Source organism: Panthera leo, chromosome B3 (assembly GCF_018350215.1).
Source record: "Panthera leo isolate Ple1 chromosome B3, P.leo_Ple1_pat1.1, whole genome shotgun sequence".
Lineage (NCBI taxonomy): Eukaryota > Metazoa > Chordata > Mammalia > Carnivora > Felidae > Panthera > Panthera leo.
The window spans coordinates 134560427-134585187 of NC_056684.1; the positions used below are offsets into that span (position 1 = coordinate 134560427).

Sequence of the window (24761 nt, forward strand, 5' to 3'; positions counted from 1 at the left end):
CTGTGGCAGGAGCAGGAGGAAGGGCAAGGGTTGGGAAAGAGAAGATAGAGGTTACCTCTTAGAGATGTTGAATTTGACAAACCTATGATCCATGAGAAAAGTAATGGGTGGGCACATAGATAGATGATAGATAGATAGATAGATAGATAGATAGATAGATAGATAGAGGCACCTGGGTGGCTCCGTTGGTTGAGCTCAGGTCATGATCTTGTTGGAGCCCCACTTTGGGCTTGCTGATGTCAGCCTGTAAGTGCAGAACCTGCTTTGGATCCTCTGTCCCCTCTCTCTGCTCCTCCCCCGCTTGCACTCTTCCAATAAATAAATATTTTTTAAAAGATAGATAGTCTGGAGTTCAGGGGTTTGGTTTTGCTATAGAGCAGGGAGTTATTCACAGGAGTGAATAAAATCATCTAGAAGAAAAGGAAGAGCTTGAGAAGAGGATCTAAAGCAGAATCTTGAGGGTAGAGAAGGAGTAGTGGAAGAGAAGGGAGGAAAAAGCAGGGGAGTGTAAAGTTATCAAAGCCCTGAGAAGGGAACGTTTCAAGGAGCAGTCGGTATCAGTTGCTGCCAAGAGGTCCAGCAACATCAGGACTTAGCAAGCTTCCACTAAATTGTGTTGCTATGGAGACTATTGTTGACTTTGGTGAGTGCAGGTTCAGAGGAACACAAGGGGCAGCAGGAGGTAAGGAAATGGAGAGTCCAGTGAGGACCGGGTGCTCTGGGATAGGATTTAGTTACCATTTATCAGATGATGCTGTGTGCACAGTCCACAATCCCATATTGGGGAAACAGTCCATGCATGTTCTTAAGGAACTGTGGACTGACTGGGGAAACAAATCATGATCTCACGAAGTGAAAAAATATGCAAACCACTTTTTTTCCTGATTTTTTTAAAAGAAAGTTTGTGTCTATGTACAGAAACATGTGTTTACTTTTTTGCTTATATACATTACAAATCTCTGGAAGACTATATAGGAGACCCAGAGGTTACCTACATGTTTGAGATGGGAAGGGAACTAGGCAAATAGGCAGGGGTGGGAGGGAGACTTTTCACAGTATACAATTTTATTCTTGATTTTTGAACTATATTGTATTACTTATTCAGAAAAAAAATGTGATTATATTCATTTTATATGGCTACCGCAGCAAATCATCACAAACTTGGTGGCTAAAAACAGAAATGTATTCTCTCGTTGTTCTTGAGGCCAGATGTCTGAAACAAAGGTGTCAGCAGGCCCATGCTCCAAAGCCACAGGGAGAAATCCTTCCTTCTTCCAGCTTTTAAAGGCTCCTAGCATTATTAATTAGTTGGCTTGCGGTTGCAGAATTCCAACCTTGGCTTTGGTCTTTACATGGCCATCTTCCTTCTGTGTGTCTCTGTCCTCTCATAAGATACCAATGATTGGATTTAGGTCTTACCTTAATTCACGCTGCGATCTTTAACGAATTTCATTGGCAAAGAACCTACTTCCAAACAAGGTCTTTGGTTCTGGGTGGACTTGAGTTTTGGAAGGACATGCTTTAACTCTCTCTAGTGAGTAACTGCTTACTAGGATGAACAATATGCTGAAGGACTCATTGTTTCGTTCCCTCTTAAATCCTCCCGGCAATATTCAGTGATGTTGAATTAATACTAATCATTTCATTAGGGCTTCCCCACCTGTTGAGCATATGACTAATAGGGAACATTGTAAAGTGAAAAGACTGATGCCTGGGAGTCAGAATGAAAGTTCTGGTTTTGGCTTTGCCATTGAAACAGTGTATGATCTGCATATTAAATGTGTTGCATTTCCTATTCTTATAATTCCACTTGTTATTCAGCACATCCTAAACTTTTAACTTTGTAAGATAACTCATATCATCCTTCAAAACTCAATGACTATACCCTATAGAAAATGTTCCCTGCTTTCCACTGAATTTAGAAGTCCCTCTCCCCCTTCTGAGCTCCTGTATGTGCCTCTATCATACATAGTCACTTTTACACAGTATCATAATAGTTGGTTTAACCATACATCTTCCCCAACATCCTATAAATGTCATGATGGCAGGGCCCATGTCTTATGACCATTTGGTAGTTGATGTCTTTCAAATGAATTAATGAAGCCAAGTGTCTGGGAATGATTCGTGATTCCCTAACTCTTCCCCCTCACTCCTTGCATTGGTCAGTCCTCAAATGTTGTGTATTCACTGTCTCCCCTCTTTCTTCATTGCTGCTGGTAGTTCAAGCCCTCTTGGTCTGTTGTGTAGCCAGCCTGGTTTGAGGATTTCTGAATTGGTCTTCTAATTCCAGTCTCAATATGTAAGATTCATAGTACTGTCAATGATCTCTCAAACATGCAAATCTCATCAGTTTTTCTTCCTTTTAACAAATGGAATACTACTATGTGTCAGGCACTGGGACCGTAACCATGAAACAAACAGTCCCATCTTCATGGAGCTTATATTGGGAGGGACCTTTAAATACTAATTACACAAATCTTACTCTAAAATCCTTCAGTGGCTTCCCACTGCTGGCTTAAAAAGCACTTAGTGACCTGGACCAACTACCTGTCCAGCTCTATCTCCCAGAATTCCCCCTGCTCATCACACTAGCTGCTTCCCTTGATTTCCAGAGTCTTCTAACGAAGTCCTTTGTGCCACTATACCTTGCACGTGCCTATAGGAATGCACTCATTACACCATACTGGACCTATTACTTTATATGCTACTGAACTATTAGCTTTTGAGGGGCAGAGGAGTCTTAGTCTTTGTATCAAGGGTTGGTACAGAGCAGTGAATAAATGCATGAATTCTTTTTGACTGATTGGCACAGGAAAGTATTACGATAATTCAGTGGGAGAGAGAAGTTACTGAGCTAATCAGGAGAGTTGCTGGTGAGACAGCAGACCAAACAGACCCACTACTAGTAGACTTCTTATGCCACCTCGGGCCACTCAGATTTTCTCTAATCTACTTCATTGGAGTTTTATGTCAACAAGTGAGATTGCACAGATATTTCTATCTTCTTGAACACCGTATATTCTAAGTTTAATCTGGTGTTCATTTTGTTGTTACTGAAGACCAAATAGCTTAACGGAATTTTAACCATTTCACATTTTAAAATGGAAGGTGTGTCAGATTCAGTGTCCAGAGTCCTGACAAGAATCATTGATAATTAGGGAGTATCATTTCATTGTAATATTACTTCTTCTAAATCCAGTATTATCTAAAACAAAATGTTTTCTGAGAAGAGGTAGTTGAATACAACAGATGACATATATACATCCATGGAACCATCCGAAGCAAAGTTTCCTCAAAGTTTCCTTGTGCCCCCTTGTAATTCATATTATTTTTTTTTCATGTTTATTTATTTTTTGAGAGAGATGGAGAGAGCAGGGCAAGGGCAGAGAGAGAGGAGACAGAGAATCCCAAGCAGGCTTCATATCATCAGCACAGAGCCCGACACACAGGGCTTGAACTCACGAATTGTGAGATCATGACCTGAGCCAAAACCGAGTCAGACACTCAATGGACCGAGCCACTCAGGTGCTGCCCCTCCCTGGTCATTCTTACCTCTAACCCTTTTCTGGACTTTGCGCCTCCAGGCAACCAGTGATCTGCTTTGTTACTACAGTTTACAGTTTCTAACATTTCATATAAGTGGAACCGTAAAGCGTATGCTTTTTGTCTGGCTTCTTTCATCCTGGATAATTAATTTGAAATTCATTAATGTTGAAGCATTAGATCATTCCTTTTTAAAAATTATTTATTTATTTATTAATGTTTATTTACCTTAGAGCATGAGTGGAGGAGGGAGTGGGGCAGAGGCAGAGAGGGAGACACAGAATCCGAAGCAGGCTCCAGGGTCTGAGCTGTCAGCACAGAGCCCAACATGGGGCTTGAACTCATGAGCCGTGAGTTCAGGACCTGAGCCGAAGTCAGTGGCCCAACCAACTTAAGCCACCCGGGCACTCTAGATCATTCCTTTAATGCCAAGTAGTATTCCATTGTATGGGTTAAGCACAGTGTATTGACTTGATTGACATTTGGGTTATCTTTAATATTGGACTATGCATATTCATGGAAGTCTTTGTGTGAAAGGAGGCTCTCCTTTATGGAGGAGTATCTCAGAGCGGAATGGCTGGGGCATATGGTAGGTGTTATTCCCATTTGAAACCACTAAACTGGATTTCCAAAGTGCTACAACTGCAAACTCCAGGTTACGCTCCTGCCAGCAGTGTGTGAGGTCCAGTTCCTCGCCAACACTGGTGAATACATCAATCTTTTAACTTGAACCATTCGAATAGGTGTGTCGCGGTACCATTGTGGCTTAAATTTGCATTTCCCTAATGACTGCTGATGTTGGGAGTCTTTTCATGTACTTTATTTGCCATCTTCTTATCTTTTTTGGTAAAGTGTCTATTAAAATCTTTTGCTCATTTAAAAAAATTGGGCTGGGAGTGTCTGGCTGGCTCAGTTAGTGGGGCATGCAACTCTTGATCTGGGGGTCGTTGAGTTTGAGCTTCACACTGGGTGTAGAGATTACTTAAAAAAATAAGTGAGGGGCGCCTGGGTGGCTCAGTCGGTTAAGCAGCCGACTTCAGCTCAGGTCATGATCTCGCGGTCCGTGAGTTCGAGCCCTGCGTCGGGCTCTGTGCTGACAGCTCGGAGCCTGGAGCCTGTTTCAGATTCTGTGTCTCCCTCTCTCTGACCCTCCCCTGTTCATGCTCTGTCTCTCCCTGTCTCAAAAATAAATAAAAAACGTTAAAAAAAAAAAAAATTAAAAAAAAAAAATAAGTGAATTGTTTTAAAAAACTGGGTTGTCTTATTATTAAGGTAGAAGGGTTCTTTACATATTCTAGATAATAAGTTGTTGTACATTACGTTTCTCCCAATTTATGGCTGCATTTTCATTTTTGGAACAGTATTTTTTGAAGAGCAAAAGTTTTTAAAACTAGTTCATGCTTTAGGTGTTGTATTTAAGAAGTCTTTGCCAAACTCAAGGTCACCAAAATTTTCAGCTAGTGTCATCCTTCTAAAGCACATAATTTGAAAACACTTTTCTGAAAACTACCTGAGGAAAAAATTGCTATATAATTTAATAGTGCTATGGTCTAAAATGGGGAAAAGAAAACGAAATGCTGATTGTAAATTTAACATCAATGTGCATAATCAAGTGCTCAATAATTATTTTTAAGCTATGGGTGCCTACCACTTGAAATGTGGAAGACTACTCCAACATAAAAAGACTCACACTTTAAATGAAATAATGAATGTGTTTTTATTTCTCTCCCAATTTTTAAAATGTGAACATTCTGTATTTCAGTCACAGCCTTTACTTCCAGGTGACTTCTTCATTGGGTCTCAATTCCCTGTGTGGAAATTAGAAAGGAAGGAAAAGGTATAAATTAAACTTTCATGGGGGAGAAAAAGAAGAGCATGAGTTCAATATTTTATATTCTATTAAATTGACCCATTAAGGTTTTTATATAGACTCAACAGAGCCATTCTGTTCTCTCATGATTTTAAATTTTTACCAGCCCTTCAATTTCATTTTTCTAGATTTAGGAACCGTAATTTCTTAGTCTGTATGAAAGCTTTTATCCTCTGTTCACTTGAGGTTTTCTAAACCCTTTCTAATTCATGTGTGTGATCGTTCTTGAAATCCCTAACCATAGACCTCCTCTACATAGGGACTGTGAATGCTGCTCAAGCCTCTGGTCCCCGGAGCTTCTTCCCACCTAGGTGACACCCAGTGGCAGGCACCCTGCCTTGCTAACTACCTCTCTGCTGCCAAAAAAGCCATCTCCAGACACAACGGGACCAGGCAGCGATCAGCTGCCTTCTGATCAGTGCCAAGATCTGATCACCGTGTCTAGAGCTCTCCAGCAGTGTGGCTGCAAACATAGCACCGAGCCACTATTGGTATCACATATTTCAGCTACATTCTGGTTTATGTAAAATGCTGTCTGATAATGTGTGTGAAAGCCACATTAAAGTAGGCTTTGGTGAGCTAGTTTAAAACTTCGTTTCTATATTACAAATGTACCCTGAATGCCAAAAAAAAAAAAAAAAAAAAAAAATTCAAACATCGGAAATACCCTGTTCACAAACTGAAGACCTGTTATTCGAAAGGTAACCACTCAGTTTTATCCAAAGATTAAACGACATATAATACTACAAAATGATAGCACTTGAATATAAGTTCTTGGGGGAAAATTTACCCTTTCTGCTTATTTTTGGCACACATGGTATTAAAGAGTATTACCAAAAGCTGGCCAATTGTTGGTTTAAAACAAACGTACAAACTAACCTTTTAAACAACAAACTCTTGTTCCGGAAGGCAGTTAGCTTTTCATCGCTCTTTTTGTCTAGATAACATCCAAGGACAAATCCCACAGGCACAAGTATATGTACCCAGTGGTCACGAACAATCTGAATTACGTTCATCATGAATGCTAAAAAAAAAAAAAAAAAAAAACAACACAAAAACAACAACAAAAAAGAAGAATGAGCAGAAATATAACTGCCTTTGAAATATCTTGAAAAATTGCATTTTGGGGCACATGGGTGGCTCAGCCGGTTAAGCTTCTGACTCCATTTCAGCTCAGGTCATGATCTCACTGTTGGTGTGGTCGAGCCCCACTTTGGGCTCTGTGCGGACAGCTCAGGGCCTGCTTGCATCCTCTCTCTCTGCCCCTCTCCCACTCATGCACACACCCTCTGTCTCTCTCCCAAAATAAATACATTAAAAAAAATTTTTTAATTGCATCTGAAACAGAGAGCTAATCCCGAATTTAGTAAATGTTATAAGCATAATAAGCCTCTTCAAATTTGCTCAGCATCAGAATGCAGTATACAACTTAAAATCTACTCGACGATTATATCGGTGACAATGGTTAATAGAAAAATTGCATTGCACTATGCGGTGCCTGGGTGGCTCAGTCGGTTAAACGTCCGACTTCGGCTCAGGTCATAATCTCACAGTTCATGAATTCAAGTCCTGAGTTGGGGTCTGTGGGGACAGCTCAGAGCCTGGAACCTGCTTCGGATTCTCTGTCTCCCTCTCTCTCTCTACCCCTTGCCCGCTCACACTCTGTCTCTCTCTCTCAAAAATAAATAAACTTAAAAAAAAAAAAAGTTTAAAAATTGCATTGCACTAAAATCAACTTATTAACTTTTTTTCTAGTTCCACTAGTGATCTGATATGGTACAGTGCAGAGAAATGGAGTATAAAAAATTCCACCTGCAAAAGCTGAGTATTTGCATCCTCCTACTGTTAACTTAAAACTTTTACACATGTGTAAAATCTTTTTAAGACCAAAAAAAAAACCTTTTAGGACCTCTTACAATACTAAAATACAATTATACTATTATGCCAAAACCCAAATTCTTTAGATAAAGCTATAAATATTGAAGACTAATTTTTGACTTAGCAGTAATTGTGACTCGGATAAACCCCATTAGCTATGATACCGCTACAGCACAAAGCTGAAACTAATTTTTGAAAGTAAATGAAGATATGAGAGAAATTAAAAAAAATAACCACATTCAACAATGTCATGCTAGGGGCGCCTGGGTGGCTCAGCTGGCTGTGTGTCCAACTGCGGCTTGGATCATGATCTTGCCGTTCCTAAATTCGAGCCCTGCGTCGGGCTCTATGCTGACAGCTCAGAGCCTGGAGCCTGCTTTGGATTCTGTCTCCCTCTGTCTCTGCCGCTCCCCCACTCTCTCTAAAATGAATAAACATTAAAAAAATGTCATGGTAGATCTCAATATCAATCAGTGATTTTATAAAAGATATGGGCAGGAGGGAATTTACTTTCAGAGAACGACTACTAGGTACCGGAGCCATCATATAGTCTTATATGTAACATGAAATAACTATTATTATCCTAATTTTACAGATTAGAAAACACCTTAACCTAAAATTGAGTACAGAGCTGGAATTCAAACTCAGGTTTGCTCCAAAGCTCTGTATTCTATTAGATCACAATGCCTCTCTTCCTGAATTGATATTCCTGATCTCTTCCTGAATTCATGGGACTTAAGGGATTTTAAGTTCTAAGAGTTCCTAAAAGGTAGAAGAGGAAGAATAGAACTAGAAGCTACCAAATGGAAAATAAATTTGCATTAATTCCATAAAAACATAGTTGCATTGTCAGTTTTCTGTAAAAATGTGTACCTAAAGATGAACTCAAAATACATCTGCCTATATATGAATCTAAAATGAATAAATAATATACAATGGCTGAGAAGGCACAGGACAATACCCTAGTAAGAGAACACGTTACTGCCAACAAAAGTGCTTAGCACGAAACTGCTAGGATTAGGTAGACTGGATCCTGCCTCTCCTCCTACGATACCATTTCTCATACTTACACGTTCTATTACTATATTTCTCAAACTTAATCACTATCTAAAGGCACTGGGCTAGAAAATGGCCATGAAGTGAAAAGCTGCACAATTACTATATACTCTATTTAACAAGGTGTAATATTACATATAGCAGGTGCCAGTCTGAATATCACCAATCTGGAAAATTATGAAAAGTAAATGAGGTATTTAAAATATATAACTTATAGTTCCGGCATTAAAGTTTTAGTCTATTGTCTACAGCTGTTATTCTCAAACTTGCCTGCACATCAAAAGCACCTGGGGAGCCCTGGGGCTCCTGGGTGGTTTAGTCGGTTAAGTGTCCGACTTTGGTTCCAACCATGATCTCATGGTTTTTGGGTTTGAGCCCTGCGTTGGGGTCTGTGCTGACAGCTCGGAGCCTGGAGCCTGCTTCGGATTCTGTGTCTCCCTCTCTCTCTCTCTGCCTCTCCCCTGCTCGTGCTCTCTCAAAAATAAACAAATATTAAAAAAAAAAAATTAAAAAGCACCTGGCAGTCTTTATCAAAAATAGAGACTCCTTGGTCCTCCTTCTGGGTGGGGTTGGAAAAACCTGTAACTCCAAGAATTGATTTAGTTAGCTAATTTGACGCAAATAGTTCTTGGGTAACCTCATCTTATTTTCTAGAAGATGGTGGCTCTCTTAGCATTGTGCCTTAAGTAACATTATTTGCATTTAGATACAAAGCACTTTTTGTGAATCTGACCAAGTGCCCACCAAATTATAGCCCCTTGTTTTATAAACTTGAGCCAGTCAAATATGGGAATAATACATGCCTTAATCAAACAATGTAACTTTGAAAGCAGGAAAATGCAGAATACTAGACAAGATAGGCCTCTGTAGAAATCAAGCTCTCATGTATTGTCACCTGTTGCTACAGATTCCTCAAATTTCTTAATAGGGGTCAAGCCTAACAGCACAGCAGAGTCAGATAGTGTTTGCATTTAATTTTTTTTTTTAATGTTTATTTTATTTTTGAGACAGAGAGAGACAGAGCATGAGTGGGGGGGGGGGGGGAATACAGAGGGAGACACAGCATCTGAAGCAGGCTCCAGGCTCTGAGCTGTCAGCACAGAGCCCAACGTGAGGCTCGAACTCGTCAACCGCGAGATCATGACCTGCGTTGAAGTCAGACACTCAACCCACTGAGCCACCCAGGCACCCCGAGATAGTGTTTGCATTTTAAAAAATGCCTGGTGACTCAGTCCGAGACTGTTTTAAATAAGCCCATGGCCACCCGTGGGCTATAAGCCATTATTGTTGGCATTCTTCCAACAGGGCAAGTAGGTATTTTGTCTGGCTCTACTCTGAGATTCTGAGAAGATTCTGAGACAAGCCTCTGAGGCCCTGGCTCCATATAGGCTCTCACATATATTCCACAGGTGAAGACTGGTCGATGGAAGGATTCTGTATGTTCAAAATACAGAACTGGGTCCAGCCACCATGATTCTATTGCTAGGAGGTAAATGACAAATCTTAGTCCCACAAGCATTTCGTATTACACTTGTATCATCTATCTAATGGACTTTGGGAGCAGTGGCACTGAACATAATTTGTCCCCTGTATTTCACTGTGAGTGGATGACCAGGGAGGACAAAGATTTATGGACCTAAGAGTGAGCTAGAATGATTCCCGGAAGAATGGCTAGAAGGTGGAGTATAGACAGGCTCTGGTCATGGGCCCAAGACCACAGAGGGCTTTCAGTGATGGACAAACAGCAGTGAGGTCCTGGGACAGACTCCAATGAAACAAGCCTAGGTTTGGATGAAGAGTGACATCCACATGGGTGACCAAGAGAAGACTGCACTTAGTACTGTCTTCTTTCCACGGAAGACTCATGAAAAATTCTGCTTTTACTTTAGAACTGGGACTTGCTATGGTATTCCTAAGAAAAACGAATTGTTTTTTCTCTTACAGACTCAAGGAATCATTAACTTATCACCTGTCCTCTGTTACCAATGTTCCAAATTTTTTGCCCTACCTCTAGAAAGAGCAGACTCATATAGCACTGTCAGGTACGGTTCTTACTGCTTTTCACCATCACTAACCTCATGTAATCTTCACAACACTATGCGTGTCTGCACTAATGTCCCCGACGTAGGAGGCACATTTTTTTCATGAGGAAATCCAGGGACAATCAACTTGCATAATGTGACAAATGCAGTTAAGTGGTAGAGCTGGGATTAATACTCAGGCAGGGTGGCTCCTTGGTTCAAGCTACTTGTGCTTTATTGTCCGTTAAGGTAACTCTAGAGGTAAACATTTAGACCTACCTCACTCAGGATTATCTTATTTTTCTTAACATCACTTTTCCTTCAACCCAATTTTTCTCGCGTAACTTCTAAAAAGAAAACTGAATCTGGTATGCATTTTTGTAAGCCAATTTACGTTGTAAAAACATAAATGAATAGATATTTCAAAAATTAAATCCTAATCTCTAATAGGTCCCCACAGCACTTTAGATCGACATTTTTTTGAACCATATATATGATCGATGAAAAGCAGTGCGGGATGCGTGGAGAAACTGAACTGCTTGAGATCTGGAAACGTCTTAATGACATATCCACCCTGGAAACCAAGCACAAATGCAGTATTACATTTTTAAAGTGATATTATGTGTGTGTGTGTGTGTGTGTGTGTGTGTGTGTACGCGCGCGCAATGGCCGGCTCAAGAAGGTTTGCGATTTGGAAGAGAACGAGGTTTCCAATCTAGAGCAACGAGGAGACAGAACGCTGAAACCTGGACGAATATGTGATGCTGGCAGAGAAGCAGCGGCTTCCCTCCTTGAGCCTGGAGTGCGACCCCGGCCTGTAACCTCTGCGACCCGGCCAAGGGCGGTCACCGGGTTATCCCTTAAAGACGTTTTCCAAAAATGACAGCCTCCCATCACCCTTTCCAAAAGCCGCCAGGCGCAAAACGGGAGCCCAGCCGTCCCCGGGAAGAAACCCCCATTTCCCTTCCCCCTCTCCACCGCTCGCAAGCCCCGGGCCACCCCCCCGCCTACACGTACCGCCGCCGAGGGCTTTCCTAGAGGTGGACCCTCCCTGCCTACACAACGGGGCGCCTCGGCGCTCCTGGACCCGGGACCCACCTGCGGCCTTGGTGCCAAAAAGGACCCCACGACCCAGGGCAAAGGCGAGCCCAGCCACCGGCGCCGGCGGAAGCTGCGGCCTTGGGACCTGCCATTCGCCACGCCCGCTCGAAGAGAGGGGTGGCGGTGGGAAACCAAACCCCTTCTTCCTTTTCATGTTTGACTCTTCTCGTATTTATTTTAGCTTTTCACACATTATAAATTTTCTAAAACTACACCTTCGGTGCAAGATGACGGGACTTTTTGGGGTAAAGCGCCATCTCCTTCCCACAGCTTCGTCTCTACCCCTCGAAGATGGTATCGCCCTGGGCCTTCCCCGCCTCAGCGGCTCGCCTCCAGTTTCAAAATGGCGGCCGCCATCGGGGGGCCTTCTGCTGGCTGATCGTCACGGGTGCTGCTGAGCGAGCATCAGCTTTTCTCGCTCTTGAACCTGGATTCGACTAGGGGTTGGGAAGGGCAGTGGACGGCGTTGGGGGAGGACTGACGAGGCAAGTGAGGGCGGAGGAAAGGAGTGAGCCCTTTGGTGGGGGAGGGGGCGCCCTCGGCCCTCAGGGGAGACCCTGGCTCCAACTCGGGCCGGGTCTCTGCTGGGGACGTGCTCCTGGGGTTTCGGTTGCGACTGTCCTGGCCGGACCTGGCAGAAGTGCTCAGCGAGGGAAAGAGAAGTGATTTCTCCGGGGGTCTAGAGCTCCCGGTCTTTGTGGCAGTCCGTACGGTTCACTCCTATGTGCTCTCCCCCCCCCCCCCCTTTTTTTTTTTTTTTTGCTGTTTTCCTCTGCCCTGTTTCTCGGCGTTGGAGGAGTTAATCTGACGCCAGCTTTGGCCTCGTGGTTACCGTGTTCTTGGACTCCTCGCTGGGGGTCTTCCCGTGGCCTCGGGTTCAAAGGCCACGAGACTGCTAAGCACTGGGCACGAAGTAGGCGTCCTTTTTAATCGACTCCGGGGACCTTTTAAGATGTTAACCACGCTTTATTAAAATTGTCTTGGCCTTCCGCGCCTCGCGCCCCCCAGCCTCCCCACCCTCCCAGCCCTCGCTTTGCCCTCGAGCGCTTCCACCGTTACTGTTTTACTAGCTCTTAAGTAAACTGGAGGTCACACCAGCCTTAACACTGGCAAGTGTGGCCTCCTGCCACCTGCCGAACCTGAGTTATCAATTACCCATCCCCAATTTTTTTATTTTGCAACCCTTGTGATTTTTTTTTTTTTTTTTTTTTTAAGAAGCCGCTTCTCTTTCTGAACTAACCAGGAAGAGGCTTTTTTGTACCACGTGAGTTCAAAGGCCAACCCAGATTCCTTCGTTTTCCCTTGGATTTTGTGTAGTTCCTTTTGGTTGTCATCAACATGCAAGGTCGTTATTGAGAGAGCAAGTAACTGTAATTGATAATTGGGATGAATGAGTCCGTCAGACTCAAGGAAGCAATTTATGACCTGGTTAGGGTACTGTGGTTAGGTTAAGATTTGAGTGCTGTGCTTGATACTGGCGATACAAAGATGATCAGTTTTGCTCTTCGCCTATACATTCAACGTCCATTCAACAAACATTCTTAGTGCTGTTTGTGCTAAATGAAAATAAACCGCCCGAGGCCACCAAAAAGGCTTCACAAAGGAATAACTATTTGAGCTGGGTCATGAAGGGTCACAAGGAATTTACTAGGCTCGGGAAGAGATCATTCCTGGCTGCAGAGATTTGAGTTTTGGCGCACTGAGGGAGAGTGGGAAGATAAATGTGCCGGAACATGCAGTGCAAGGGTGGTTGGCGAAGGAAGAGCGAGATTGAGAGCCACTTGTGAAGGACCTTGATTTCCAGCTAAGGAGTTCAGGCTTTATCCTGTAGTTAGAGGGGAGCCAGTGCACATACTTTGCACAAGGAAAGGGCGTGAGTATGTGTGTGTGTGTGTACACACACACACACAGGGTGGTCTCTGACAGCTGTATAGAGAATCAACTTGGAATAGGAAAACTAGGTAAGAGGAAATTGCAGTCATTCAGGTAAGGTAATGTGTGCCTCAATTGAAGTAGGATAGTAATGCGTGTGAAAGAAACAATTTTTTTAAAAGTTTATTTATTTTGAGAGAGGGAGAGAGCTCGTGGGGGGCGGGGGCAGAGGGAGATAGAATCCCAAGTAGGCTCCATGCTATTTACTCAGAGCCCAATATGGGGCTTGATCTCACTAATTGTGAGATGGTGACCTGACCCGAAATCAAGAGTTGGACGCTTCACCGACTGAGCCACCTAGGTGCCTGGAGAGACCTTTCTGAATAGGATTCAACTGGTGGCAGCAATTTGGTGGAGGGAGGGTGACTCCAGAGGTTTTGGGCCAAGGGACTAAATGGTTGGTGATACCATTAAAGTCAAGCCTAAGATGGGGCACCTGGGTGGCTAGGTCGGTTAAGCCTCCAACTTCAGCTTAGGTCATGATCTCGCAGTTGGTGAGTTTGAGTCCTGCATCAGGCTCTGTGCCGACGGCTCAGAGCCTGGAGTCTGCTTCAGATTCTCTGTCTCCCTCTTTCTGCCCCTCCCCTGCTTGTGTGCTTTCTGTCTCTCTCTCAAAAATAAATAAACATTTAAAAAAAAAAAAAAAAAAACAAGCCTAAGACATGTACATCAGAATAGAATGGTGCCAGCCTGCACCTTAAGGAGTGGCAGAGCACAGTGCTCTACAGATGAAAGCATGGGTTTTAGAGTCTAGACCTAGTGCTGTTACTGCAGCCGTGAGCTACATGTGGCTGTTGAGCACTTGAAATTGTGGTTAGATTGATTTGAAATATGCTGTAAATATAAAATACATACTGAATTTCAAAGACTTGGTAAGAAAAATGATGTAGAATATCTCAATTTATTAATAATGATTACCTGCTGAAATGATAATATTTTGAATATATTGGGTTAAATAAAATACATTAAAAGTAATTTCACCCAAAACTTTTCAACGTGGCTGTGAATAAAATTTTTAATTACATTTATGGCTTGCATTATATTTTTGTTGGGCAGAGCCGATGCAGTCTAGACTAATGATAGAGGAATTTGTAAGGAGGTGGGATTTGAACTGGGTCTTGACACAGTGGTGAGCTGGCGCCCTCCACTGCCGGTTAAAGCATTCAGGTTTTTGTTTTTTCAAGCAGTAAGAAGCCTTCCAAGATTTCTGAGCAAAGGATCATTAACCTGGCAGTAATGTTTAGGTTGAGATGAAAGGGAGGAAAGGCTGGAGGCAGAGAAACAGAGAAACCCAAATGTAAGGTAATGAGGTCCTGCTTTAAGGTACTGGTGGTAGGAATGGAAAGGGAATAATACATTTGAAAGCATTTTGAGGCTAAGAAAAATAATCAGGAGTTGGTAACAGACTGTTCAAAAAAAGTAAAGGAAGGAATCAAACATGTAGAATTTCAAGCCTTGGTTACTTAGATAAGAACTAATGAATTCATGTCATATAGTTACAAAGTACATTTGAGACCAAAGGCATTTAGTCTCAAAATAGAACCAGCAAAGTCTAAAGGAGGAAGTAGTTTGCTAAATACTCTTCCTTTTCATCTCCTTGCTCTCTGTATCTTACCTAATCAATCATCCATACCAGCTGATTTTCCTAAAATACAGAATTTCCTGTATTATGTCATCTTATTTGATAATGGATCTTAAAATGTTTCTCTGTTGCCTGAAGAACTAGATCCAGAGTCCAAGGCCTTTATCTGGCCCTTTTCTGTTCATTAGAATTTTTCTTTCATTTTTTTGCTTATATGAAAGTGTGCCCAGCTGCTTTTTCCACTAACACTCTATACATTTTTTGTGCCTTTGGTCATGTTATTCCCCTGTTTGAAATACCTTTTCTTTTTGTCTCTCGGGTCCTGCCCATCCTTAACGAGTAATTTAAGATCTCACCTCTTTTATGATTCTCATTAACATAAGCTAATGTCAGTTTTTAAAATCTTATTTCCTAAACTGCATTATTTAGCCCCTGATTGTGACCGATTTGGTACAATATTTTTGACTGTTATTATCTCTGTTTGTTTTATGTAAGCCTCAGCTTCCAAAAATTAGGACAGGTTTTCTTTTTAAAAACAGGATCATTTCTTATGCTACTTGCTGCTGCTCATGTGTTCACCTTAGGGCATGACATAGAAGGTAAACACCATAATTAAAAACAGAAGTAAATCTGTTATACCACATTTAGCAGACTCTCTTTATTTTTTAGATTTATGAAGAACTCTTCCCGTGAATTCATGGTGTTTCATCCTATATACGACTGAGATATCAGTAAGTGATGAATGTCTCTAGTAAAGATATAGCCACATTATAAGCAATTGAATTAAAAATACCTTTTCACCTGTTGAAACCTGGGTCTATCTGCAAAAAGCTTTCACATGAACTCATTCACTTCTGTCTGCAAGCTACTTTATTTCCACTTTGTAATCTAAATAAAGTGGAAGTGAAGGTGGATTTGAGTAGAAAAAGAGTTTCTCTTAGGCCACTAATATACTTGTGGTACAGGAAGCTTTTTGGCAGGGAGAACTTTTTTATTTCCTTTCCAAAATTGTATTTATAAATGTTTTTCATCAAATGGAGAATAAATGTCTTTGTACTTCTCATGCCTTACAAATAGGAATATGCTAAGTCCACATATTTTTAATTTTAACTTATTTGTTTCATCAGTTCTTTATGGAACAACCACTATGTGTTTAAGACGTGTGCTAATTATATATAGTAAGGACACAAAAAAGGATCGAGCCTCAAAGAGCTCTCCCAAGCAAGGGGAAATGCATAAGAATAGGTAACTGTTGATGGTGTAGCCAGTTCACTAAGCTCATTTAACACTAGCCATACTTCATTCATTTAAGCTTTTGTTGACCCCCCCCCCCCCCCCCCATGTGTTAGGCACTGTGGACACATTGGAGGATAACTGTGACCAGAACTGACCAGGTCTGTTTTTTCATGGAATTCATAGTCTAGTGTGGGGATGAGGAGGAAAGACAGGGATGGGCAAAGCAAGGAAATAAGTAACTAGCAGGCATAGAGAGCAGTAAGCATTTTGAGGGAAGTAGAGTGATGTCACAGGGTATAACTGAGTTGGGGAAGGACTTTTGGGTTGTTAAAAAACCATCTCAGAATAAATTTGAGACTGGGAAAACGTACAAACTAGTTAGAGGTCTTAGTGACAGTGGAGACAGAAGGGAAGTTTGAGAAATAGAATGGAGGTAAAAATGCAGCACTTAGTGATAGACCGGATGTGGGATACAAAGTAAAGGAGGGACTCAAGGATGAGGCCATCAGAGATCAGGTGATATTTATGGCTGTGGAACTGGTGAGATTACCTGGAAAAAAAAAAGTCCTGCTGAAGCACACTGCCACATTTGAGGTGGAAGAAAATAAATAGCAAAGGAGATTGGGGAGTGGCCAGTGAGATACAAGGAAAACCAGGATGGAGGTGACACAGAAGCAGAGGGAGGAGGAGGAGAGCATTTCAGGGAGGCTGGAGCACTTTTATCGAATGCTGCTACAGTTTCTGTCAGTGGAAGCCCGAGAAATGCCATTGGCTTAAATTGCGTAGAGGTTTGCCAGTGACCTTGATGAACACACTAGTAGTGGGCTGGTAGACAAAGATGCCAGGTTTGGTAGTCTGAATGGGAGGCAAGAAAGTGGAGACACATGTGGACAAATCCTCTGAGAACTTTTGCGATGAAAGGGGAACATAGAAATGATGGGCGACTTGCGGGGATAGTAGGATTAAGAGAGGGCTCTTTTAAATCGGGAAATTCTAGAGGATCTGTGTGTGCTAATAGGAGTGGCACATCAGTGATACATGGTTTGATGTGGGGAAGAGAGGGAATGGCTGAAGAAGTTCGGTCCTCTAGAAGGTAAACGAGAATGGCAGCCAGACTACTCATAGGGAGCAGGGCTATTGAGTTCATGTAATGGGAGACACAACAGTGTACGTGCAGATACATTAATAGATTTGGTATTGGAAAAGGAATTCTTGTCTGATGACTTCTATTTTCTGATTGAAGAATGAAGTGGGATTATGAATTGATAGTAGGGCAGAGGGGACAGTGCATGATGCTAGAGCAGAGAAGAGGCGATGTCAAGTAGCAGTCTCAGAGGTGGTCAGCCAGCGAAGAAAACTCAGGTTAGTGGGTAGTGCTTAGTGCCTCCTCGGGACCTTTGACCATGAATTGAAAGAGCAGGTCGCACAGTTGCGGGATTGACTCCCATCCCCTCCCCTCCCCCCGGCAACATACAGTTCCTGGAATAGGCAGAGCAAATGATTGGAGTCAGTCGGGGTTGGGGTTTTGCCGCGTTGGTACCAAGAAGGACTAGAGCAACGAGACACGTGATGGTATTTGCAAGATACTCATGATGGGTCGTGGATTGATGGTAAGGATGTGAATGGAGACTGGAGGGGGTGAAACCATGGTTGGTGGATGATGAGGGATTCGGTGAGGCCGAAGGATTTCTGCAGTGGGATTGCTGAGTGAGCGAAGCAGTAGTGAGAGAGTGAGATGCTGGAAGGTCAGATTTTGGAAATGGTGCAGCTCACGGGTGAAGAGGTCTAGGGCATACCTGTAGTGGTGGGTGGCTGACGGGAAACAGAGTTATGGGAGTGGAGAAAGGCAGGCACCAGAGTCAGTAGTGAAGTTACTAAGAAGACCAAGTCAGGAATGAAAGTCGTCCGTGAATGAGGTCAGGTTAACGGATGTCAGCAGCGAGGAGGAGAGAGGGAAGGCTCATAGCCCGCTGGGAGGCGTGAGGCTCTGTGGGACTGGAGTATTTGAAGGAGGAAGGAGGAGACCTGGTTTGAGCTGCAGCGAGGAGCAAGGAACGCATACTTCCTGCTTTCGAGGCACAGGGGGTGCAAGAGGAAGAAGAAAACCGTGTGAGGTTTTCTGGCAGGAGAACCAGTTTCTGTGAAGATTACCAGGTGAAGAGGACCTTCAGAGAAGAGGTGCGGTTACAGATGAGTGTGAGCGGCATCGTCCCAGAGAACGTACTGGAAGGACCCGGGAGGGATAGAAAGTAGGGGATTGGATCCGACAGGCAGATGTGCACGTCGGTGATCATGGATAACCCAGGAGTCTTGGATCTTTGGCTGAGACTGACGAGAGGAAAGATGACATGAGGTGGGATTAGCCTCCTGACAGCCTGTCATGAAAGGTGACAGTCAGTTTACCTTAGTGTGTTGATAGGACCTTGGGCAGCTGGTAAGAGGCCATCAGGTATGCGTGACCTCTCCTAACTTGCACAGTTGGCCAGGGAAGACTAATGTAGTGTGAGGAGCTAAGGTCTGAAATGTTGCTGTGGAGCTGTACTCTGCTAATCGGTGTTTCTGTCACATGTGTTTAATAGCACGCAGTTCTAGGTCTGAAATCCCAATAGATGTGTTCATGTTACACCTTGAAATTCATACGGTAGGCATCTCGACGTAAATTCCATCGAATATATGTTGTGCACTTACTGTGTGTCAGGTTCTCTCAGGAATTGCAAGCTTAAGATTCTACATCTGTCTTTTGTAGTTGCTTACTTTCCAGTGCAAGTGTTCTTAACATTAAACTCCCTAAAAAGGATTTCTTTGAGTATGTGTGCCTTGTTTGTTCCCTGACGACTGAGGGGAGAAGAAAGTGCAAAACTTTTATCAGATCCTCAAGCATGCCTGTTTATTTAAGGACCACTGGTCTAATAGGAGAGAAAGACATGGAAACTAATTGTAATGCAGTGAAATCATTGCCGTCACAGAGCAAAATAAAGGAAGCACAAAGTCACCTTGGAGGATGAGTTCGTTAATTCATTATACATTCATTTATCGGGGAACTTGGTGTTCTCTAGTCTGTGTAATTTACACATTATTTGAAATCTTTCAACATCGTTTTTATGTGAATTATTAATACTCATGTTTATAGACTGGCATACATAAGTGAGGAGAGGTTAATTAATTGCTTAGACACACATAGTAGTAGTTTCAGATCTGAAACTGGTTCTAAAGTTCACGGCTTTTCATTAAGCCACACTGAGGAGCCGCTGAAGGACTCGTTGTCAACAAGAGTGTGTAACGTCATGTTTGTGTTTTCAAATTTAGCAGTGATGGGAGTAGGTCTTTAATGTGTTTGATTTCTCTCTTTATGGAATTTTTAATCACTTAGAAACTTGATACAATGTTAATTTGTCTATTACGTGTGTTAGACTATGATGTGTGTTTAATTATATTTTTATTTCTTTTAAAAGAACTTTTTGGATTGTTGTTTTTGGACCAAAAATGACATCTATTATCAAATTAACTACCCTCTCGGGGGTTCAGGAAGAGTCTGCTCTTTGCTATCTTCTGCAAGTTGACGAGTTTAGGTTTCTCCTGGACTGTGGCTGGGATGAGCACTTTTCTATGGATATTATAGACTCCCTGAGGAAGTAAGTTACTTCTCCTATTTTTAGACTTCAGTTAAATCAACTTCTCTTTTCTACACCATGATACCATTTTGATGTGACCCAGTGTATGTTCTCTTTGCTCTGATTTATAGTAAAAGACCTGATTTTGCATGCCAAAGAGCCAAAAAGTGACTGTTTTCATTTTTAAAGTTTTGATTGTATTATGAGCTATGTTTATTGAGATTCAGTAAAATGTTAATTGTTACTTGGCTAATGGGTCCCAGTGGAGATCTTTGCACCCTAATTTTAGAGAAGATTAGGTTTAGAAGAATTTGAAGAGGAAAAAACCTTCCCTGTGGAAGGTCTGCCGTCAGATCACATTTGCTTACTTTCTATGTGTTGAGGCTCTACACTGAGAATTGGTGCCCAGAATACTGACCATGTGATATAAAACAATACTGATCCATCAAAGAAAAATTCACTTATGTTTTCAGTTATATTAATTATGGAAGGAAAGGGGACTGAAATGTTTGGAAACTAGAACTTGTAGCAAAACATTTTTTTTCCTAATTTTCTCTGTCACTGAGAGTGTGTGCTTTATTGATTGATTGAAGTTTCACTGTAGAGAATGTGCTATCAGGCACCATGCTAAAAAGCAGAGGCAAAAATCCATAATAAACGTGTGGCCATTTCTGAATGAACAATTTCTGAAATTTCAAGTTGAGTTCTTCAACCTAAATTAATGGCATATAAGATAACCAATCAAAATCAGCTTCTGTGTGGTGTGTCTACTGGTTCTCTTTTTCCTTTTTTAATTTTTTTTAATGTTTATTTATTATTTTTTGAGAGACAGAGAAACAGAGTGTGAACGGGGGAGGGGGAGAGGGAGGGAGGGAGACACAGAATCCCAAGCAGGCTCCAGGCTCCAGGCTCCGAGCTGTCAGCACAGAGCCTGATGCGGGGCTCGAACTCAGGAACCGTGAGATCGTGACCTGAGCTGAAGTCGGACACTTAACCGACTGAGCCACCCAGGCGCCCCTCTTTTTCCTTTTTTTGAAAAAGATGTGTATAGACATCACCTGTTTCTGTGCAACATATTCCATACTTGTGATATCTATGCAACATGGGGGTAGTAATAACTGAAATTGATTGGTGTCGTAACTTTAGCTCTTAGTTTTCCTCTTTGACCCCAGCATAGTCTTTACTCTTCAAAACAAGTCTGGAGAAACGGAGAGAGCGTTTTGATCCTGTTCTTGTAGGCATGTTCACCAGATTGATGCAGTGTTGTTGTCCCATCCTGATCCTCTTCATCTTGGTGCCCTCCCGTCTGCTGTCGGGAAGCTGGGGCTGAATTGTGCGATCTATGCGACCATTCCTGTTTATAAAATGGGACAGATGTTCATGTATGATCTTTACCAGGTAAGTGAAACGGTCAAAAAAAGCTTTTTGTACTCCTGCAGTGATCATTTTTAACCTTTTATTTGTGTTTTTCTTTTAGTCTCGACACAACACAGAGGACTTTACGCTCTTTACATTAGACGATGTGGATGCAGCCTTTGATAAAATACAGCAGTTAAAATTCTCTCAGATTGTGAATTTGAAAGGTAAAAGAATGTCTGCAGTAGTAATTGGACTAACAGGGTTTAAGCTGCTGACAAGTCCAGGGAGAATTTGTAGTAAATATCCTAGGGCCTGTGGTCTGAAAAAGCAAAGATTAGCATCTGATTAGTTCTGATATGGACGCTGAACTTCTCCCAAGTCGTTTGGATTTTAAAATAGTCCAGGCTAAATAGCAACAAAACGTTAATAGCTCAAGCCTTTTCACATGCAGCCGGGGAAAACTTACTGTTTCCTGTGTATGGTGCACAAAGGTGATGTGGCCGCATCCTCCTCCTAGGACTTCACAGTGGGGTTGAGGGGCTAAAGCCGCTCTGGTGACTGGAGGTGGTGTTCAGGCCTGAAGGAGATGCAGTGCCCTGGCGGCATAGTAGCAGATAACTGAATTCTAGAATCGGATATTAAGAAGTTTATTACGTAATTAGGTCAGGAAGTCCTCTCTTAAGTATACATTTCTCCTCTGTGGAGAGATAGGTATTAAAGGTTGTCATAAATATGAAGTCTGGCAATGAAATTGAAAAAATGGCATAACAGTGGACTCTGGTGATTTAGTCAAGAAATAACAATGGTCACAACAGTTTTGCTTGCGCTTAATTTTTCTGTAGGATAGATTTTTTACCATAATGAGATTTGAATGGTTACTCTGTGAGTTTAGAGGTTAGCAGAAGGAGAAACATTTGATGATTGTATGTACAGTGTAAATATTCAAATGTATTTGGAGTGCCCGGATGACTTACTTGGTTAAGTGTCTGAATCTTGATTTCGGCTCAGGTCATGATCTCACAGTTCGTGAGATCGAGCCCCTCATTGGGTTCTGCACTGACACTGCAGAGCCTGTGTGGGAGTCTGTCTCTGTCTCTGTCTCTCTCTCTCTGTCCACCCTCCCTCTTTTTCCCTCTCTCTCCCCCCACCCCCTCTGCCTCTTCCCCACTCTTAACTTGCTCTCTCTCTCTCAAAATAAATAAGTAAAAACAAAAAATATTCAAATGTATTCATTCGTACTAAGTAATTAATAGTGTATTGGCTTTTAAACTTGATTTCTATATACTACTTTTTATAAGCACCAATAGGTCTGCAAAAATTCCTAACAATATGACAAGAGTGTTTGTAGTGAAGGAGTGGAGTAGCTGGGGGACAGGAGAGCGAGACTTGCATTTTCATCGTATGCCTTGTTACTTTGGAATGTTGTATCACTGTATATATTAGCTATTAAAAATAGTTTACAAGTAAATAAGCTTTCTTTAGGATTGTAAAAGAAATCTGAGTATTGTCATTATCTTTTTGACACAGGTAAAGGACATGGCTTGTCTATCACACCTCTGCCAGCTGGTCATATGATAGGTGGAACAATATGGAAAATAGTCAAAGATGGAGAAGAAGAAATTGTCTACGCAGTTGACTTTAACCACAAGAGGGAGATGTAGGTATATCAAGACAAAAGCTAACGGAGATGCAGTTGGTGGTGTTTCATTCTTTGGGGGGAAACTTAAAAAGTTATTATTTTTTTTAACCAGAAATCTAGAACTATTTAAAAGCCTCAAGTAGTGAACGTTTTCAAACTTAATTATTTTCACTGTAAGGGAAAACTTTGATATAAGAGATAAAATATATTTTACAAATTTACACGTAAGTATCCACTCTATAAAACAGGTATCTCCCTGGAGATGTTGGAAAGGAGATTAATTTTTGTACATAAAATTATATCTTATATGCTACTTCACCTGCTATTTAAAGGAACTTTGTGGATGGGTTTTTTTTTTTTAATAAAGTTAGTAATTATCATATAACTACATTTGAAGTCAGACTCCCTTAAAAAAAAAATGAAGTCAGACTCCCTTTAAAAGGGAACATAGTAATTGTAAGTTTAAATATTTCATTTTGTATTCACAACATTACAATAAAATTGTTTTGTAGAGGCTTCTTTTGTAATTTCTGTACATTAAGTTTATAGTTATTTTGTATTAGATTACAAAAGCCTCAAGATCTTCTGGATCTTCTATTTAGAGATATATAAGTAATGAATTTTAGGCTTTTATAGTCACAGATTAATGAGTAAAGGATGAATTTTTGAGTAATGGTGTTCAGACATTTTGGGGGAAAGTTTGTGTCTTTTTTTTTTTTTACTGCTTATCAAATATATTTTAGATGGATTAAAATTAAATAGAAAATGAAACAACATTCATGAGTCTAATCTCTGATTTGGAAAAGAGTTTGTAAGTGTAAAGTTACCGGACCAGGTTACAACAGAAAACTTTGATAGATTTGGTTATATACAGATTCAAAATGTCTGAAATAATTAAGACCAATAAAATAGAGAAAATATTTGCAGCAAGTTGGCTAAAGACATTTATATGTAGAAGACCAGATATTAACCAATCAAAAAGATGCCGGTGACAAAATGGACAAAAGTTATAATGTAAAATTAAAATGATAATTCTTTTTAAAATTACATACCATTAAAATGACTCTTAAATGGTAGTATTCTTCCAGGAAATATTGTGTGAGTTGCTCATTCTTTCTGGTTGAACTTTTCTGGGAAAGGGAGAGCTTTCTAGAAAAGGTTAAATCTTTCTGCAAGCCAGTTAGCAAAATTGTATATTGTAGTAAATACATCTCTAGGAATGTGTCCTAAAGAAACCATCAGAAATGCAATTGAAACTTTTTGCCAAAATGTTCTTTGAGATTATTTATAATGACAAGAAAAGTAACCTAAATAATAAAGGGAAGTGATCAAATAAAACACACAGTAGGAAGTTCTTACAGTTGTTAGAAAAATAGATTTAGATGGGGCGCCTGGGTGGCGCAGTCGGTTAAGCGTCCGACTTCAGCCAGGTCACGATCTCGCGGTCCGTGAGTTCGAGCCCCGCGTCAGGCTCTGGGCTGATGGCTCGGAGCCTGGAGCCTGTTTCCGATTCTGTGTCTCCCTCTCTCTCTGCCCCTCCCCCGTTCATGCTCTGTCTCTCTCTGTCCCAAAAATAAAATAAAAAAAAAAAAAAAACGTTGAAAAAAAAAAGAAAAATAGATTTAGAAACCAATTTTAAGGTCATGGGAGAAAACCAGGGTATAGAACTGAATATATAGACATGGGATGTCACTTTTAAAAAATACGTTCACACGTATATGCATAGAAAACTGTGTTTATATGCTTAGAAGGATATATGCCAGAATAATGTATCGATTTCTCTGAGTGTATGCTGGAAGATCTTAATTTTCCTTTTTTAAAAATTTTTTTTAATATATTAGATTTCTTATCAATGAGCATGTGTACTTTTATAGTTAGAGGAAAATCTTATAAAAGAAAGTTGCTTGTTTTTTAGGTGAGATAAGCTACTGTT

General features: G+C 41.3%; 2 protein-coding genes across 7 annotated transcripts in view; one reads left to right on the forward strand and one right to left on the reverse strand.

Moving 5' to 3' along the window:
- Window positions 1-5241: 5241 nt before the first annotated feature.
- On the reverse strand, window positions 5242-11638 carry NDUFB1 (NADH:ubiquinone oxidoreductase subunit B1). 4 transcript variants are annotated; one of them, XM_042944132.1, is made up of 4 exons: window positions 11467-11542; window positions 8865-8926; window positions 6293-6437; window positions 5242-5351 (listed from the first exon to the last, which is right to left on the reverse strand). In XM_042944132.1, exons 3-4 carry the CDS (start codon window positions 6430-6432, stop codon window positions 5315-5317), a joined length of 177 nt encoding a protein of 58 aa, XP_042800066.1. In that variant the 5' UTR covers window positions 6433-6437; window positions 8865-8926; window positions 11467-11542; the 3' UTR covers window positions 5242-5314. The 4 variants fall into 4 exon arrangements, with proteins under 4 accessions (XP_042800066.1, XP_042800067.1, XP_042800065.1 ...); XM_042944133.1 differs by having other exon boundaries at window positions 11386-11472; XM_042944131.1 differs by lacking the exon at window positions 8865-8926 and having other exon boundaries at window positions 11467-11638.
- Window positions 10332-24761, forward strand: part of CPSF2 (cleavage and polyadenylation specific factor 2) — a 34398-nt gene continuing 19968 nt past the window's right edge. The window contains exons 1-6 of one of the 3 annotated variants that reach the window (XM_042944127.1): window positions 10332-10389; window positions 15653-15714; window positions 19672-19851; window positions 21069-21228; window positions 21308-21413; window positions 22717-22846. In XM_042944127.1, the coding sequence (XP_042800061.1) occupies window positions 19703-19851; window positions 21069-21228; window positions 21308-21413; window positions 22717-22846 (545 nt within the window). In that variant the 5' untranslated portion in view covers window positions 10332-10389; window positions 15653-15714; window positions 19672-19702. Of the gene's footprint in view, window positions 10390-12714; window positions 12734-14508; window positions 14704-15652; window positions 15715-19671; window positions 19852-21068; window positions 21229-21307; window positions 21414-22716; window positions 22847-24761 lie in introns of those variants that run through there. The other 2 variants (XM_042944129.1, XM_042944126.1) reach the window with 2 other exon arrangements.